Source organism: Lissotriton vulgaris, chromosome 3_1, assembly GCF_964263255.1.
Source record: "Lissotriton vulgaris chromosome 3_1, aLisVul1.2, whole genome shotgun sequence".
Classification (NCBI taxonomy): domain Eukaryota; kingdom Metazoa; phylum Chordata; class Amphibia; order Caudata; family Salamandridae; genus Lissotriton; species Lissotriton vulgaris.
The window spans coordinates 2,020,765,330-2,020,782,990 of NC_141689.1; the positions used below are offsets into that span (position 1 = coordinate 2,020,765,330).

Sequence of the window (17,661 nt, forward strand, 5' to 3'; positions counted from 1 at the left end):
TTCCTACTTCTTTTTCTGCCCCCTTTCCTTTTTCGTCCCTCTTCTCTCAACACAAACCGAAAGTGCCTCCCAGCAGATCACACAGGCTTTCCAACACTCTAAGGCAAGATTGGCACTTTGAAAGTAGCAAGAACGTGTTTCGCAGTCACCTCGCCCCCTCGAAAAATACCCAGACAAGCAGCGCTAATCTGCATTTCGCAAACAACGATGCTAGAGTTCACGGCCCAGCGGTAAAGACACGCAGACATTAAAGCTAATTTCCGAGATTACCGCCTGCAGTAAACGAGCCTGCGCGGACGGACACATTTCCGCCGTTTATGCGCGTGCGCCCACTGCATCTGTGGCGTGGTTTTAGGTCACAAGGAAGTATTCGCAACCCACGTGCTCAACACAGTTCGATATTTTTCAAGGTGTATTGATCCGAGGGCGCTGTTAACCACACAACGGAAATTACCGGGCACGAGGTGTCTTATTTCGTTTTGAGTCCGTGAAACAGTGGCGCAGCCAAACGCGAACATTCACTTCCCGCCGCCGTTCCGTTGCAGAGTCGGTGTGTTTTTCTCAACCACATAAGTAGAACAAGCATTAAAAATGCAATAAGTCTCGCCTTTAATTAAGTTAAAGCCATTTGCTTTGCTATAAAATACCATTAGCAAATCAAATGGCTTTAACTTAATAAAAGGCGAGACCTTTTGCATTTTCAATGTTTGTTTTTAAATTCTTATTGATTACAGATGTAATGTGAAATACAGTTACAGAATATCGGATTAGTATACATTTACACTTCTTAGTATATGTTGACTCTTCCATGATAATTATACAATTATTGCCATAATATTGCCGACCGCCGGTACAATCTTGAGGTCAGATGACAATCCCCTGTCCTTTTGCCTGAGAGTGTTCACCTTCATAGGGAAGAGAGAGCAGGCTTACATAACCACCCCTTTGCCCAGGACTCGAAGACCCTAGTTGAAGCGTTTAAGCAGGGCAATGAGGATGTTATACATCTCCTTTGTCAATGTTAATTGGGTTCGTGAGGAGCACTCCGTTATTTGATAATGTTTCTCTCTGCTAATCAAATGGTGCTGCGACTAATCAGGGTAGTCACTCCTGCATTTTGTCACGTAGTTATGATGGGTTTTTAACCCCACCTAGTCGTGCACTGTTCACCTGGTGCTCCGCACCTCAGGCTATCAACATAATATTAACACTCTTAGTGGTGTACGTTAACTTTTAACTTTTATTTTTGTTATTGTTTCTGGTTTTTAACCTTGTTGATTGTGATTATCTAAGTTCATAACAAAAAAAGTTCTTTTGCATATTTTCAATTATACAATCATAATTACTTTTTCAATACTTTGGCATGACATATATACATCCATACATTTTTCGTATTTACAAAAGAGCCCAATGCATTTCGGCACCTCTGTGGTTGCCTTCATCAGGAGCGACTCTGAAAATAAAAACATATACATCATGTAAGTATCATTACCGTGGTTGTGCATGGGGGTATTAACTGAATAAATGTGAATGTCATACCTGTTCGATATGGTTGTGGTTGTACCTGTTTTATCGCCTCTGTATGTGGTTCTCTGTGTAAATCAATACCAAAATAATAAACATCTTTAATCATTCTTAATCAAGTAAATGAACACCTTGGTTTTTAATCAAACAGTTCCTGTACTATCAAAGGGAACATACCTTGTATCGATTCTCTGTATGCTCTGAAACAATAAGTACAAACTATCAGAACTACACTGATGCCAAGAAAAAGAGTAAACGCTGCATAGTCCAAATTGTGATGTACCCTACCTTATCTTCACCACATCTCTGTTTCTGTGGGGTGAAAGAAAATATTGCCTATATTATATTTCTGAAATCCCGCTGAAACCGCGAGTTTACTACTCTATTCGGAATACTCCATACCTGGTGAGCCAAAGATTCCCTCCTTATACGATCAAACCGCAGCCCTGTGTGCGCTGTGTTCGCTTCGGGTGCCGTGAGAACTCCGTTAAGAAACTCCGTGAACTCCGCCTGATTGCGTGGTAATAATAACTAACGACGGACTGCTCTAATCCTATACTTGGTGTTTATCTGCTAGTGCGGGCGCCATGTTGAGATCGTTAACTATTGATACGTTCGGGCGAAAATGTATTCCGTTTGCTAAATGTTGGCTCATATGGATCTCGCTACGCAAACGAGAAAACAATAAAGAAAAATAAGGGTTTCTGGAGCTATACGCGATTTCCGCTCTAATAGATTTGCGGCGCTGATAATTTTTGAAAGTATGCTGGTTCCGGTTTAATACTTGCGCAATATAAACGCCAGACGTTTCATAAATGAAATGCTACCTATTGGAACTGCATAAGCAATATCCTTCTAATTATATGACAATCTGATGAGTATTCAGTCAAAGGAACTTATCCTACAATCTTGTAATCTACAAACAGGAAATTCGCTATGCCTGCAAGTGCCACGTAAAAACAAGTCCTTCTGTTCTATGTTATTGTGGGGAACCCACTGTATCTCTGATAGTGTTTATATTGATGTGGTGTTTTTACAAATGTGTAAGTTGAATCACTTTATAAAATAATCATATAGCAATCTTATATGCTGATGGTTTACAACATAATAATCCATTATTATAACAATGATTAAAATTGAGCACATATTACTGTACTGTGTCTATTTGCTGTTTCATATTTATAATGTGCTTTACACTTTATATTTTGTAGTGATTCCTGAGTATCATTACTCCTAATCCCCTTGGAACTGATGGTGATAAATTTCTCAAACCTTTACTGTGTTTATTAACTAGCTGGTTTTCATAGTTAATATTCCTCAACCACTATTTTAATTCCTGGGGAATTTTTGCTGGATTGTGAGACTGTTGTAAAAGTCACCATGATCTGAATTCAATTACAAATAACATGATAAATCATATTTATCGTTGAGGCCCGTTGGGGCTAAAGTTTTTAAGTGTTTGATCCAAAACAGTTCACGTTGCAACAACCTTTGGTGGTTGTCAATGCCTAATTGGGTTTGTACTTTTTCAATGATGAAAAATCTTAACTGCGAAATTGTGTGTTTCTCTTCATTCCAATGGAACACTAATGGTGACATGAGGTTTTGATTGCGGATTCTGCTTTTGTGTTCCGTTATGCGTATTTTGACTTTACGTTCCGTTTTGCCAACGTACATCTTGCCACATGGGCATTTAATGGCATAAACTACATTTTGTGTGTTGCAATCACTGGTGTGTTTAAGTTGTATCAATTTGCCTGTAGTTGGATGGGTGCACGTGTTGCCTATGATTACATTATTGCAATTGGTGCAATTTAGACATCTTGTTGTTCCCTTGTATTCCACTGGCTGTATGGCTTGTTGTTTGTGTTTCAATCTTGCTCTCAAGTTTGGTCCTCTTGTGTAGGCATGTACTGGGAGTTCTCTAAAAATCCCATGGAAATCTGGTTCCACTGATAATAGTTCCCATCTTTTGTTGATTATTTGTTTGATTTTTGTTGATAGAGTGGTATATTTGGTGACAAATACCATCTTGTTATGTTGTTTCTTTCTGCTTGGTTTTAGCAGATCCGTTCTGTTCATTAGTTGTACTTTGTTTAATTGTTCTTCTAGTACTTCGCCTGGGTATCCTCTTTCTTTATATTTTTGTGTCTGTTTGGCTAATGTCATTTCGCAAACTTGTGCATTTGAGCATATGCGTTTTATTCTGATGAATTGCAGTTCCAATAGGTAGCATTTCATTTATGAAATGTCTGGCGTTTATATTGCGCAAGTATTAAACCGGAACCAGCATACTTTCAAAAATTATCAGCGCCGCAAATCTATTAGAGCCGAAATCGCGCATAGCTCCAGAAACCCTTATTTTTCTTTATTGTTTTCTCGTTTGCGTAGCGAGATCCATATGAGCCAACATTTAGCAAACGGAATACATTTTCGCCCGAACGTATCAATAGTTAACGATCTCAACATGGCGCCCGCACTAGCAGATAAACACCAAGTATAGGATTAGAGCAGTCCGTCGTTAGTTATTATTACCACGCAATCAGGCGGAGTTCACGGAGTTTCTTAACGGAGTTCTCACGGCACCCGAAGCGAACACAGCGCACACAGGGCTGCGGTTTGATCGTATAAGGAGGGAATCTTTGGCTCACCAGGTATGGAGTATTCCGAATAGAGTAGTAAACTCGCGGTTACAGCGGGATTTCAGAAATATAATATAGGCAATATTTTCTTTCACCCCACAGAAACAGAGATGTGGTGAAGATAAGGTAGGGTACATCACAATTTGGACTATGCAGAGTTTACTCTTTTTCTTGGCATCAGTGTAGTTCTGATAGTTTGTACTTATTGTTTCAGAGCATACAGAGAATCGATACAAGGTATGTTCCCTTTGATAGTACAGGAACTGTTTGATTAAAAACCAAGGTGTTCATTTACTTGATTAAGGTTGATTAAGGATGTTTATTATTTTGGTATTGATTTACACAGAGAACCACATACAGAGGCGATAAAACAGGTACAACCACAACCATATCGAACAGGTATGACATTCACATATATTCAGTTAATACCCCCATGCACAACCACGGTAATGATACTTACATGATGTATATGTTTTTATTTTCAGAGTCGCCCCTGATGAAGGCACCACAGAGGTGCCGAAATGCATTGGGCTCTTTTGTAAATACGAAAAATGTATGGATGTATATATGTCATGCCAAAGTATTGAAAAAGTAATTATGATTGTATAATTGAAAATATGCAAAAGAACTTTTTTTGTTATGAACTTAGATAATCACAATCAACAAGGTTAAAAACCAGAAACAATAACAAAAATAAAAGTTAACGTACACCACTAAGAGGATACATCTCCTTTGAACATTCCACTATTGTTACACCAACTCATCGGTTGTCTGCTTAGTTAGTGTTTAACTGACATATATGTGCTCCAAGCCTGTATTTCAGGCATTGCAGCTCACTGCTAAGTTCTGTTGTTGGGCTGGACAGAGATGCCGGCAACCGATTGTCCTGCAGCGCCATTAAGTTATCTGGAGTGGTAAGGAACAAATTGGGGCAGGAGAAGGAGGGGTCGGTTGATAACACAAGTTGTTTTGACTCAGGATGTTACAATACGGGAGATAATGAATATGACAATAATAAGGGGTGGGGAAAAAAGAAAAAAATGGCATGTTTGAAATACTGTCTTCTAAAATGTTGTACCTCATGAATATTCCAAGCTGTATTTGTTTGATGGCTTGCCAATAAAAATATATTTAAAAAAATACATTTACATATATATATTATATATAACATATCCGTCTTTATGTTACTAGGCATTACGTCTCCAAAGTCCCTCTAGACTTATGAATCCCCACACTTATCAAGAAAGCAAGTGGTCAGAGAGGCTCCTTGCTAGATATACCATTTTCCAACAAGAGGGACATCAGATTTCGACTGAAGAGGTAGCTTATCCATAAGAATATTCTCTGAACCTAAATGAAGCATTTCTTGTTGCGTTTATGCATTGTTTTCCCCCACAACCCTAAAGCCCATTATAATCATGAACTTCTCCAAACTTGTCTGTTTTTGGAGCACCTGTCGTACCCCTCATCCCTTAATGTTGGACTTGACCTTCACTGCAGGGTCACCCCCAAACATTTTGCCTTCATCCCTCCTGTTTACTGAACTTATTTTTCTTGGCTTTAAGGACTTGTTGCACCTTACCACTTATAACCAATGCTAAAGTGCTTCTCCTCACTCCTTTAAACATGGTAACATTCTATCTTACACCCAATTGGCACATTTTATTTATTTACTTATAAGTCCCTAGTAAAGTAGTACTACATGTTCCGTGGGCCTATCCATTAAATTCTGCTATTGTGCCACCCATTTAAGTAGCCCCTTAAACCATGCTACAAGTCTCCCTTTGCAGCCTTTATGTAGTTTTTAACTGCCAATTCAACCTGTCAAAATAAACCTTTTGCCAGCATGAAGCTCTCTTTTTAGTACATATAAGTCACCCTTGAAATAAGGCCCTAAAAGCCCATTGGGCAGGGTGCTTTATATTTCACCGGTAGGGCATATGTTTTTAGGTTTTACAAGTCCTAGTAGTGAAAAACTCCTGAATTAGTTTTCAGCTGTCTTGTCTCTGGACCATTGCTCTGGGGGAATGTTGTTGCTCTTTCTGTTTTTAAAACAACATGTCCCGGGTTATATATGATAAAAGTCATGTGTGCTAAAACAGTAGAGGGATTCCTCTATTATGTCGAGTTGTTAGTGTCTAACCACAGAGAATATCAGGGAACAGTGTTGTTTGACCTTGTATGAGATGCTCTGACTGAGTCTCAGCAGAAGCGCAAAATACGAAAACATGTGCAGCCTATTTATAAAATAAAAATGTGGTACAAAAAACAAGCGTAATATTTTGTAATATGTGCAAAGCAAACGACGGACGTTTGACCACGATGTCAGGACACTAATTCAAACTTAGTACATATGCTATGGACTTGTCCATGGTTGACACATTACTGGGGAACAGTACACACGATCTTAAATGAGGTAGCCCCAGGGAGGGGAGGACAATTTTGCCATTGATCCTCGCCAAACGCACAATAACTATGAGGTGGAAAGCGGCAAAAGCACTGTCGGTGCTAGAATAATACAATGAGGTGGTTATATGGGTTAAAGCTGAAAGAGCAGAGTTACAAAGGGAAGAACGTAGGGGGCTGCCCCACTTATATTTCAGATGGGATGCCTCCAGCACACTCACAAAGAAATTTATATCAGCATATTGTCATCCCAGTCACCTTGGAGCCGGGGCAGGGGAAGGGGGAAATTTCCAGAACAAGATGTAGAATGACCTTGAAGTTTCTCTCACTATCGGTATTAAAACAGGTATAAATACTGGACCTGACCTGAGACTGTTCCCATGGGGAACAGGGTCAAGACTGATTTGCATATAGCTGGGTTCAAACTGAACGGCATTGGGTCAGAAAACGATGGATTTAGGCCCTGATCTCTGCACTGGGGTCAATGTGTGACATTGTTCAATATTCTGTCTATCAATTGTTCTTTTTGTACAAATACTGGACCCTCAGACCAACACTTCAGTGCATTCCTTGACCTGCGGAAAAATACAGAAGGACTGCCTAGCAATCCGCAGAACTGTGCTAGTGCTTGAGGCCTGTCTTGTTTCTCAGAAAACTGCCCTGCTTCATGAAACCTGCCTTATTTCTCAGAGGACTATCCTGCTGCTACCAGAGTACAGCCCTGCTGCTTGAGGCCTGCCTTGTTCTTCAAAAAACTACTCTGATTCTTGAGGCCGGCCTTGTTCTTCAGAGGACTGCCCTGCTGCTTGAGGCCTGCCTGCTTATTGAAGGAGAGGACCGTCTCCTTGAACCCAGGACTACTAAAGCAGCTCCAAGTGTCAGTTAGCTGATGTCTAGTTCTGAGCTACAGGGACACAACAAATTCCAGAGGCCTACCTGTAACTGCCCAGCTGACCTGCTCCAAATGGCCCTGCCTGGTCCTGCAACTGGCCCTGCTGGCCTCTGCTAGAGCGAGTTTATGATTCACAAGAGGGTCCTCTCCAGGTCCTGGACCCTTTGCAGGCATTGGTTGGGCTTCTCCTGTGATATCCTGAAGTTTCAAACTCTGCGCACTGGACTTTGAGAAGATAACTTTTTCAGTGGGACTCACCTGGTCCATGTATCTGGCCTGCACTCCTTAGAGGTTGGCCTGAACTTGTGACTTTATCCCAGTCTAGTGCAGCCAGACACCCATAGTTAGCGCTTTCGCTTCTTGTTGCTATTTTTACATAAACCTTTAAACTTGCTTATCTCTGGTTCTACTGATTGGATGCACTCTATTATTCTAAATCTGTGTTGTGTGTTTACTTTATTACTGGTTGTGTGCAGCATAAATACTTAACACAGTGTCTCTAAGTTAACCCTGACTGCTTTTGTGCCAAGCTACCAGAGGGTTAAACATAGGGTAATTCAGTGACGTTTGTGGTGCACACCAACAAGGATTGTGATTTTTGACTGATTGGGGTTTCCATTCCTTTAAATCAATAACCCAATTGTTTACACGTAATATAATTAAAATCAATGCAGAGTACATGTATCAAGTTTGCGACTAAGAAATAAAGCCTTGAGACACTCACAGGTGAGTAGCCGCACTATATAAACTCCTGATCGATGGAAATAGGACATACATAAGCAGTCTTTGACAATATGTCTGGGGTGGCCTTGTCTGGGTGTTACAATAGAACCATCAAAAAGGTTTGCAGCAAATGAGATCAAACTTTTATATTTACTGATAGCCTGAGGATACAAAATGATTCTGAGTAATTGGAACACGCAAGTCGACTATAACATTATTTTTGGCGGGCCAGACAATGTTAATCTATCTGGGTCAACCCATCTATATTTAGATCAAAATCCTGATAACATTAAGAATTTGTTAATGAACTCCTGGTGTGGTCACATGCCTTGATTTGGGTCAGGGGTTCAGGGGTAGGTCTTTTGATAACATTTCTTCAGATAAATTGCTGCAGGATTATTACTTATCTTTCTCTGATTGCACAGTGGGAGAAGATTTTAAAGTCCATTATGTGACTATCTTGCTGGAGTACAGGGAACATGAAGAGAAATACTCTGTGATGTCATGTTTTGCAAAACACAACAACATGTAAACACCTGTAAATGAACAGTATGCACTTAGCAGCTAGGAAAACAAAAATGAAGCACATTTATTTAGTAATTCTGACGTGCTGGAAACAGAGATTTTAATAGGATCAATACAAATCAAGATATTTTACTTGGTGATACGCAACTTATAAATATACAGATTATCATTTGTGTTTTAGCTAGTTCCATCAGTAAAATTGTATGTTTATGAAAAGTACGTGGCCATTTCAATAGAGAATGTGCTACCTGTGAATGAAAATGCGCTACCACACAAAGCTTTAGTTACATAAAAGAAATCTCCCCTCCTCATGTCCATTAAAGATACGTGAGTCACAAACGTTTCTCATTCTAAAAAGTGTCATGGTTCTAAAAAGTTTGGGAACCCATGATTTAGTAAAGAAATGTTTGTGACCTCACCACAAAACATATCCTCCTGAAGATCCTTGTATACTCTTGGTGTCTCTCTCTACTTTCTTTTCACTACTTTATTTCAGTTGTGCTCTCCATTCTTTCTTTCTCTTCATCTATTCTATCACATACTCCTGGGCCATTTCTTTTTGTTTCCCCAATTATGCCTTTATGATTCTAATGGAGGACCAAGAGGTTTATTTAACTGGTTGCTGTTGCTAATAAAATAATGTAAGATGGAAATAGGTTTTCTTGGAGGAAATAATGAACTTTAGAGCCTTAGTTATTTTTAGAAATATACAAGTCTGTTTAATCCTCATAATTTACTCCTCAGGACTTGAAGGATAAATGCTGTGGCTTGGAGGATTCTATTAAGGAATGTTTGTGTGTAGAGTGAGAGGCCATGGGCAGGGTGTTTCCACCATCCAAATGAGAGAGAACGAGGGCTTAAATAGAAGTTCTGAAGTTGCTTTCTGGAAGAACTGGAATCACTTTCTTTAGAAGACGGAGATGACGCCAGGCTGTCTTTCTCTTTTTGGCAATGTGTTCTTTGAGGATGAAGTTGTTACGGGTGAATAACAGGAATTCTGTCTTGGCTGGGTTGAACTTAAAGTAGGCCCTGGACATTCAGGTCTGAATGATGTATAGGTAGTGTTTGAAGTGTGGACGTCTGAAGCAAAGGAGTTTATCATCGCCTTATTGGTGAATCTTGATACTAATATCTGTGAACATAGCACCAAGCTGATTACTATGGTTGGGCAGAATGTTTCATTCCTCCCGCAGAATTAGCGGAATCTGGCGACATGTGACGTTCCAGACAAATTCCTCCAATCGCCGCGTAGTTTAATTTTTTCCTGTGAGGCTCCAGAACTGTGAACCAGATTTGGTGTCCCCTTAGCACCATTTTCCAACGTGGGTGGTTGCGGTCAAAGGACTTCTTCTCTAGTAGATTTGCTCTGCTCGAGTAGATTCAACTCGAAGGGCCACAAGCTCCAGAGCACCGCATGGAGCCAGTCGCTCAGATTTTTCAGTGCTGCTCGTGCTACTGGTGCTAAATTGCAATGCGAGCAGCACAATTTGCATATTTTCTGTCCGTTTCCGAAACTCCGTGGAATTCCACGGAGTGAAACTCTATGAGTTCTGCCCACCACTATAGATTACCAGGTCTGCCTTGCACAAGTTGGTTCATCTAGAACAAAGGTCATGGACACGTTTCTCACCACATATGAGATGATAGGGAGAGTCAGAAAACTGTAGGCAAATTGTCTCTAACCAGTTCATCCATAGTGCATTGCTTCTGGAATGTGGGTGCAGGTACCTTAAGGAAACGTTTAGGTATTCTGAGTTTTTTTGGAGTGACGAACGGGTGTACTGTTGGAGTCACCCTTAATTGAAAGCACTGGTGAAGAAGTTGTGAGTGGATTTTCCACTTCTGTACTTGTTGATGCGTTCTGCTGAGCAGGCCCGCAAAGTCATTCTCTACTTCCCGCAAATGCTCTGCCAGCAGGAAAATGTTGAATGTTGCCAAGTTCCAAATCTCCAGAGCTAACGCGGAGAGCTGGAGGGAATAGGTGCTTTTGCCTCTAGAACATGGCTGTCATGTTGCCTGTCTTTATTATTACCGTTTTCACCTGCAGAAGTGGGAGTAATGCTTTCAGGGCTAGTCTGAAGGCCTAAAGCTCCAGGTAGTCTATATGAAACCCCTGGTGCTGAGCAGTTACGGTAACCTAGACAGTCATCTAGTTGATGTGAGCTCCGCACCCCACACGAGATGCATCGGAGGTTATGGTCACCTGTGGAAGGGGGTCTTAAAACGCCACCTTGGCAACAGGTTGTTTTTGTGCCACCAAAGCAGAAATTGCTGAGCCCTGGTTGTTAACCACTCTAGATACTCCCATTGCCCTTCTGCATTTAAGGCTGAACTGAGGAAGGGCTGAACCTGCTGCAACAGAAGATGCAATTTTTTCACACTGATGGTAAAACCTAGACTGTGAAGTAGAGTTACTGTTTTATGAGTGTGTAATTGAAAGCAGTACCCTTCAGAACATTTAATAGAACCCGTTGGTCTGAGGAGTTGTTTTCCCTCTGGGTTAGAAAGTGATCCAGCCTTTCCCCAACAGGGGTAAAGTGGTTGGGAGGAAGGGAAGGAGAGTCATAGTTTTGCAGTGGAGGTGCCCCTTGCAGAGCAACTTCTGCACTCTCCATGCCTATTCCCCCTACACCCCCTTCCCTGGAAGGTCTCAGGTCACTGAGGGTCCTAGAAGGACAGTTGGTATGGGTGTTTCTAACATAAGCTGGGTGGTTTTGCACTTCCCCAGCTTTGCTGCCTGCGGAAGGAAGATATGGGGCACAGGGTCAATAAGGCATCCATGCATTTGGCAATGTCAGTGTCCTTTTTGATTTTTTCAAGCATCTGGTCGTCCTAGGGAGATCAACAGATATTCCCCATCAAAAGAGGTGCTGTTGCTCCTCAGGCCTAAATCTTGACAGCCTAAGAAAAGCATTCCGGCGTCGGAGGATGCTGTTATTAATACCTCACATGATTGTATCTGCTGTGTTGAGGGTGCATCTAATGTTCTCATTGCTAGTGGTTTTCCCCTCACCAGCCAACTCCTGTCCTCTTTTATGATGGGCCTCTGGTAGGTCTGGATCATTTTGGGGGATTACCGCATATTACTCCCAGATCACTTTCCTTATAGGGCCTAAAGGACTTGTCATATGGGTCTTGTTGGTAGTAAGGACTGCCCAGCTCAGAGTCAGTTTCCTGTAGCTCAGGTAGAAACGAGTTTAACAGTAGTGATGATAAAGGTAAGCATGTGGGTGGCAGTGGTGGGAATGGGTTTGGGAAGGTGGCCGAATCCCTTAACTTTTTGGCACTTGGTGACATGGTTCCTGTTAGTCTTGGTTCCTGTTAGAAGGCCAACTGGCATTTTTCTCAGGATCCAGATGAGTCCTCGTACTTAAGGTTTGACAACAATTTTGCCAAGGATAAATAGCTTATTCTGCTTGGGCCTCCAAGACTTTCCAAGTGGTGAACCCCTCTGTGGTGTCTGACCTCTGCATTGGGGGAGCTTCTGAACTGTCCATGTTGCTGGTTGCGGAGGAGCTTTCAGCATGGTTTTTGGCTCAGAGTGTAGCTTTCTAAGAGACTTAGGCCAATGTGGTGTTGACTTTGGTGCAGAGTGTAGCTTTCAGTGCCCAGACAGCATAGAAGTGTGGTATGATTATGTTCTCTTTGAGAAATTCTTTGCAGACATCGAAAGAGCCTCTTCGGTATGTGGTGTTCTGGCTGGTGTAGAGCAACCTAGAGGTTTGTGTCATTTCTGGCTTGATTCATTGTTCAATGCCTGACTCCCACGGGACTAGTGTTCTACCTCCATCAATGTGAATTTTGGAGCTCAACACAGAACCTTAGGGGGATGTGGAGGTGCTTGCCGTTGACTTGATCTTCAGCTCTGAGGCGGGCTTGTGTTGCACCGCTGATCTAAGGAACTCAACCTCCTCCTTGAAGTTGGAGGCCTCTGAGAAGATGGCCTATGGGTTCTCCACTGTTTGACCCGCCGGAATGTCAGAGGGCACTTCTTCCTCGTCCAGTGTATCTTTGGCTCCGAAAATGTCAGGCGTCTTCGACGAGGCCTGTAAATGCATCCTGTGAAGGGCCTGTCCTCTTTCCCTCTGGAACTGAGGAGAGGAAGAGGTTATAGGCGTTGTGATGACCGCTGAAAGGCATTTTGTATTACACCTAGGTTGCGTGTTCCATTCTGTTGGATTCTCTAAAAGACATTGATGAGTACTCAACACTACTCAAAAATGGCTGCTCGATGCCAAGGTGTGTCAAAATGTACGGTCAGCAACCAATGGATATCTGGATGGCTAAATTCTTGTGGTAACATGGTTTTCATTGTGGTCACAAGGTGAACTGCTGAAACCAGGAAGAACGAACAGGAGTGTTACCATGTTGATCTGCTGTGTCCTACACTGATGATATACAAATTGTTTCCCTCGCTTAAAGCCTTGACAAAGTGGCACACTGGATGGCAAGTTGCTCACTGTAATTAAATGGGGATAAAACCAAACTGATGGGCCTGGGAAACAACAACCAACCCCTACCCCCCACCTCCAGTTTCATTAGGGGTTGGGCAAATAATCCAGGGACTGAACCAGTCCCATCTACCGCCATAAAAGGTTTGGGATGTGGCTAGACAGTTCTCTTTAGATGGAAGCCCAGGTTAAAAAGCATTTTATTATGTTGAGGACGCTGGGTAACATTCTGGCACTACTGCCCATTTCATGCAGAAGAGTGGTAGTCCAGGCACTGATTTCATCACGCCTGGATTACGGAAACTCTCTATATCTTGGGTCCCCCATTCAGTTAATAAAAAGGATTCAGGTGCTGCAAAATACCACGGTTAGAACTATCTACAAGATATCCAAAAGCTCCTCTGCATAGAAAGCCTGGACTTCTCTACACTGGCTCCTTATGAAGCGTAGAATTAAATTCAAGGCACTGTGTCTGATACACACTGCAATAAATGAGAAGGGCCCTCGTATGATTGGAGCCTTAATGACCCCCTACATTCCGAGCAGGACGTTAAGACCCTCTAATACAGATCTCTTAACCGTTCCACAAATCCAAAAGGCCAAATAGGAGGGGGGACATCTTTCGCTTACCTTTCTCCCAAACTTTGCAACACGGTGCCAATCAGTATGAGAACTGAATAGGATGAGGTCAGATTCAGAAAGTGTCTAAAAGCGTGTCTACACCTCATGTAATTTGCAGGCCTAAAGTAGTTTTTCAGGTGTACACTTGACTCACAAAGGCGCTGGGAAGCCTTATGGTAGCTATGCACTTTATAAGTTAAGTTAAGATAAGATCCTTGAAACAGCATTTCCAAACCACAAGCCTGATGGCACAATAAAACAATCTGAGGTGGAACCATTGTACATTGTGGACAAAGGGCGTAGTCACAACAGGTCTTGTGACTCAAATTTCCTCAAAGAAAATCAAGTTGCAAATGTCCAAGCACAACAGTAGATGGCAGGAGTATGCAGAGCATGTCTCGGCACCAAAAAGCCACACTCTGGGGCAAAATTACCACCAGATCGGCCTGAGTCTCCCAGAAAGCAGCACTCCGCATCTACCACATCCATGGCAAAAGCACCTCAGGAACCAACATCAAGGACAGCCTCGAAGCTCCCCTCGACATCGAGGTCAGACACCACAGAGGGGGTTCACTTTGTAGATCTATAGTTACGTATGATATTCAGAAGGCAGTACATGATACATATTGAGAACGTAATTAAAATGAAGTAGTCTCATTTGAAAAGTTTGGATTTCAGTGCATTGGTTGGCTCTGTTAGATATGCATTTACTTACATTTTTAGTAAAGTGTGTAATCAGATCAGAATAAAACATAGCAAAGGTTAAACTCACCATACAAGCATCTGTAAGAGGTGGATTAAGATGAACATGTGGATTCCTGATATATCCTTCTCTGGGACTTTCATCAGGAAAGTGATGAATATTGGCTCTCCTCAGATATGGTCTGTCAAGTGGCAGGTGAAACTGAGCATGTAATTCCTAGGTCACAGACAAAATATGAGAAGTTTAGAAAGCTCAAGGATCATTTACCTACTAACCCCTCGGTGACATACCGTAGAGGGCGTTTCCTACATAATGTCCTTTGTGCAAGTTGTGTAACTACTCCTAAAACAACCTGGTTACCTCTTAAACCGAGAGGTTTTTACACTTGTGGTATATGCAACATTTGTCCATATGGCAGGAACAAATGTACTGAGTTTATTTACAACACCAAAAAGAGGTATAAGATTCTACATTTCATCAACTGCAACAACACACGTGATTTACATTGTGGGTTGCAGGTGTAACATTATTTATGTTGGTAGTACGGTACGCACATTGAAGATTCGCATTCAAGAACACTGTAGGGCTATACTTAATGGTGACAGACGGTATCCTATAACTGCACACTATATGGAATGCAATCCTGATGACAACTCCTGCTGGTTTCATGGAATTGACCATGTGCCCCCTGGGACCAGGGGTGGCAATCGTGAACTTGAGGTCAGACAAAGGGAGGCAAAATGGATTTTTCGCTTGAAGGCCACCCTTATGGGTCATAACACGGATAGGGAACTACATTACTTTCTTAAGGATAAGGAGTAATAATTACGCAGTGCACATACATGACGGGGGATTATATCACTTCCTTGTAGAAGGGGGCACAACTAGACATGAGACATATCGCCCCCCCCGTTTACCTCTCCGATCAAGGTTGGGGAACATGAAATTTATACGTATGGGAGGATAATTGATGCAGTTAAGTTAAAGCCTAGGGAAATTCAATAAAATTCTCTGGGTATACACTACACCGTAAGAACCCGAAATTGGGACTTTACTGGTACTATGTAAAAATATAAAACCAGGAATATGACAGGTTATGTGCACAAAATTGTATGTCTTTTAATGTCTTTGTTCTTTCTTTTCGTATATATGATGTTAATGTTTCCTGTCCCTCCCTTTCTTTTCTCTTTCCTTCAATTATATATCCATTTTTTAATGTATCTATTCTTTTTCTCATGTCAGGCGTGTTATCAAATTCTGTAGACATTTACTGCACCCAGCACCTTATGTTGTCGTGAGTTTTTTGGTAAACACTAGGCTATATCTGTACTAAATATCCGACGTATTATTTTTTTGTTGTTCTTTTTTGCGAATTATGCCTTCGCTTACCTGCATACTTCATAAATCGACTTGGTGAGCAGGTCTTACTTTCTGGATTCATTTGGATTCTATCAAGCCACAAATATGGCCGCCGTATACACTACTGGGCGGTAACGGGCTTCAAAACTTTTTAGCTCTTTACAGGGGAGGTTTTTCCGGTTACGTACTTTGTGGCCGCACACATATAAATGCCCATTTTTATTGTGTATCTTTCTACTTGGGATTGGTAATTTCTGGCTTATTAGCACTTCGCGTGACGTTCATGTGAATAGTCTGTTGTTTATTTTGGACGTCACCACGTCAACATGCGTGTCTATTTAGTTTGGAAACTTACGAAGCATATCTGTCTCTTCGACGCTTGTGCAAGCCACCATGCTGCTCGTCTTCTTTCTACGGAAGCTCTGGTAAGCGTGCTTATCAGTGGTGGGGGCCCGTTCACACTTGTTGTCGGTATTGTTTAACATTTTTAGAAGGAGACTAGTGGGAAGTGATATGGCACTAGTAATGCCCCTATCTCCAGCGGGATTTCAGCTTTGATAATATGGTTCTAGCACTGTGACAAATTTAGGGAGTCAGGTAATGAACGTTTCTTTTTATGTGCGGGAAACCGCTTTTAGTATCTCAAAGTCACTGCGGCGAAAAGGTACGCCAGCAGGGACTGCCGTTACCTAATAGCGGGTTTCTGGTTTGGGAGCACACGTTATGACCATGGCTTTTTTAGAATAGTGCCGACTTTACCTACTTCTACTGACAGCACTTTAGGGACATACGCTCATGTCTGAGTAACCGTAATACTTTTCAGATCTGTAGCCACCGGCTCTCCCGGACGGGCTTCATCGACCTATGTGTTTTTTGTGGTTCCAGATTTTTACTTGGAGGTCGAATTCGCCACTTACTGGGACCTCGCCCAACTAGTACCCTTAATAACGTAATTGGACTTGATCTGTCGGTGTTCACCAGAAACGTAGCGGTAAGGTTTGTGTATAGAAGATTGTGTATGTTTTGGCTAATTGGTGCCACACTGACATAACATTCATGGGATACCACTGTTTCAATTTGACAGATTACCACTACTAACCATGTAAGACGTCCTTGCCTGAAATAAACCTATCACAAGGCCAAGATGAGGACGGGGACTGATTTTCCCTCGCAGTTAGGATTTTTAACTGTATGGTGGGTTGTCCTTTCTGTCAGGGTCTCTTTTTTTATGGACTCCTATTGGAAGAAACAAAGCTATTTATTTTTATAATACATTTTCCTTTTCCTCTACATACATTGGACAGTTCATTCTGTTTTTTGGGGGGCTCCCGTTACAAGTTGTTATCCTGCTGGTACGCCTAAGGGAGTCCTTTCACCAGCCAAATATAGGTGAGAGTATAAGCAGAGTGTGGTGTCAGTTGGGAGAAATGGGCTTGGCATCGAATTAGAAATTGGTGAATTTTTAGCTTTTTAGTGCTGTATATATCCTTGTTATATAATCGCTGACCCAGTGGAGATTTACATTTAGATATGGTATATCTTCCTTCCGACCCCCCCCCTCCATGCCCCCTTTTTTCTCTTGTTTATGACCTAGATATTCAGTGGCAAACTTCCGAACATAACAGCATTTTTACTGTGGGGTGTTACTTTTTCTACACTAGGATCATTTTACATGTATTTTACTTAGTAATGCTGATGCTACTTTTCATGTCTCTTGCCCCCAGTTATTGGTGACAGGTCACACTGGTCTGGGTGCACTTGATAATTGCAAATCAGCTTGTGGGTACTACTATTTAATTCGCTGTCAGCCGCTAA

General features: G+C 41.8%; 1 protein-coding gene across 1 annotated transcript in view; it reads right to left on the reverse strand.

Annotated features, from left to right (window-relative positions):
- UFSP2 (UFM1 specific peptidase 2) overlaps positions 1 to 17,661 on the reverse strand; it is a 218,585-nt gene that overhangs the window by 111,652 nt on the left and 89,272 nt on the right. Inside the window, exon 7 of the mRNA XM_086962505.1 lies at positions 14,557 to 14,703. Coding sequence (XP_086818631.1) covers positions 14,557 to 14,703 — 147 coding nt within the window. The remainder of the gene's footprint in view (positions 1 to 14,556; positions 14,704 to 17,661) is intronic.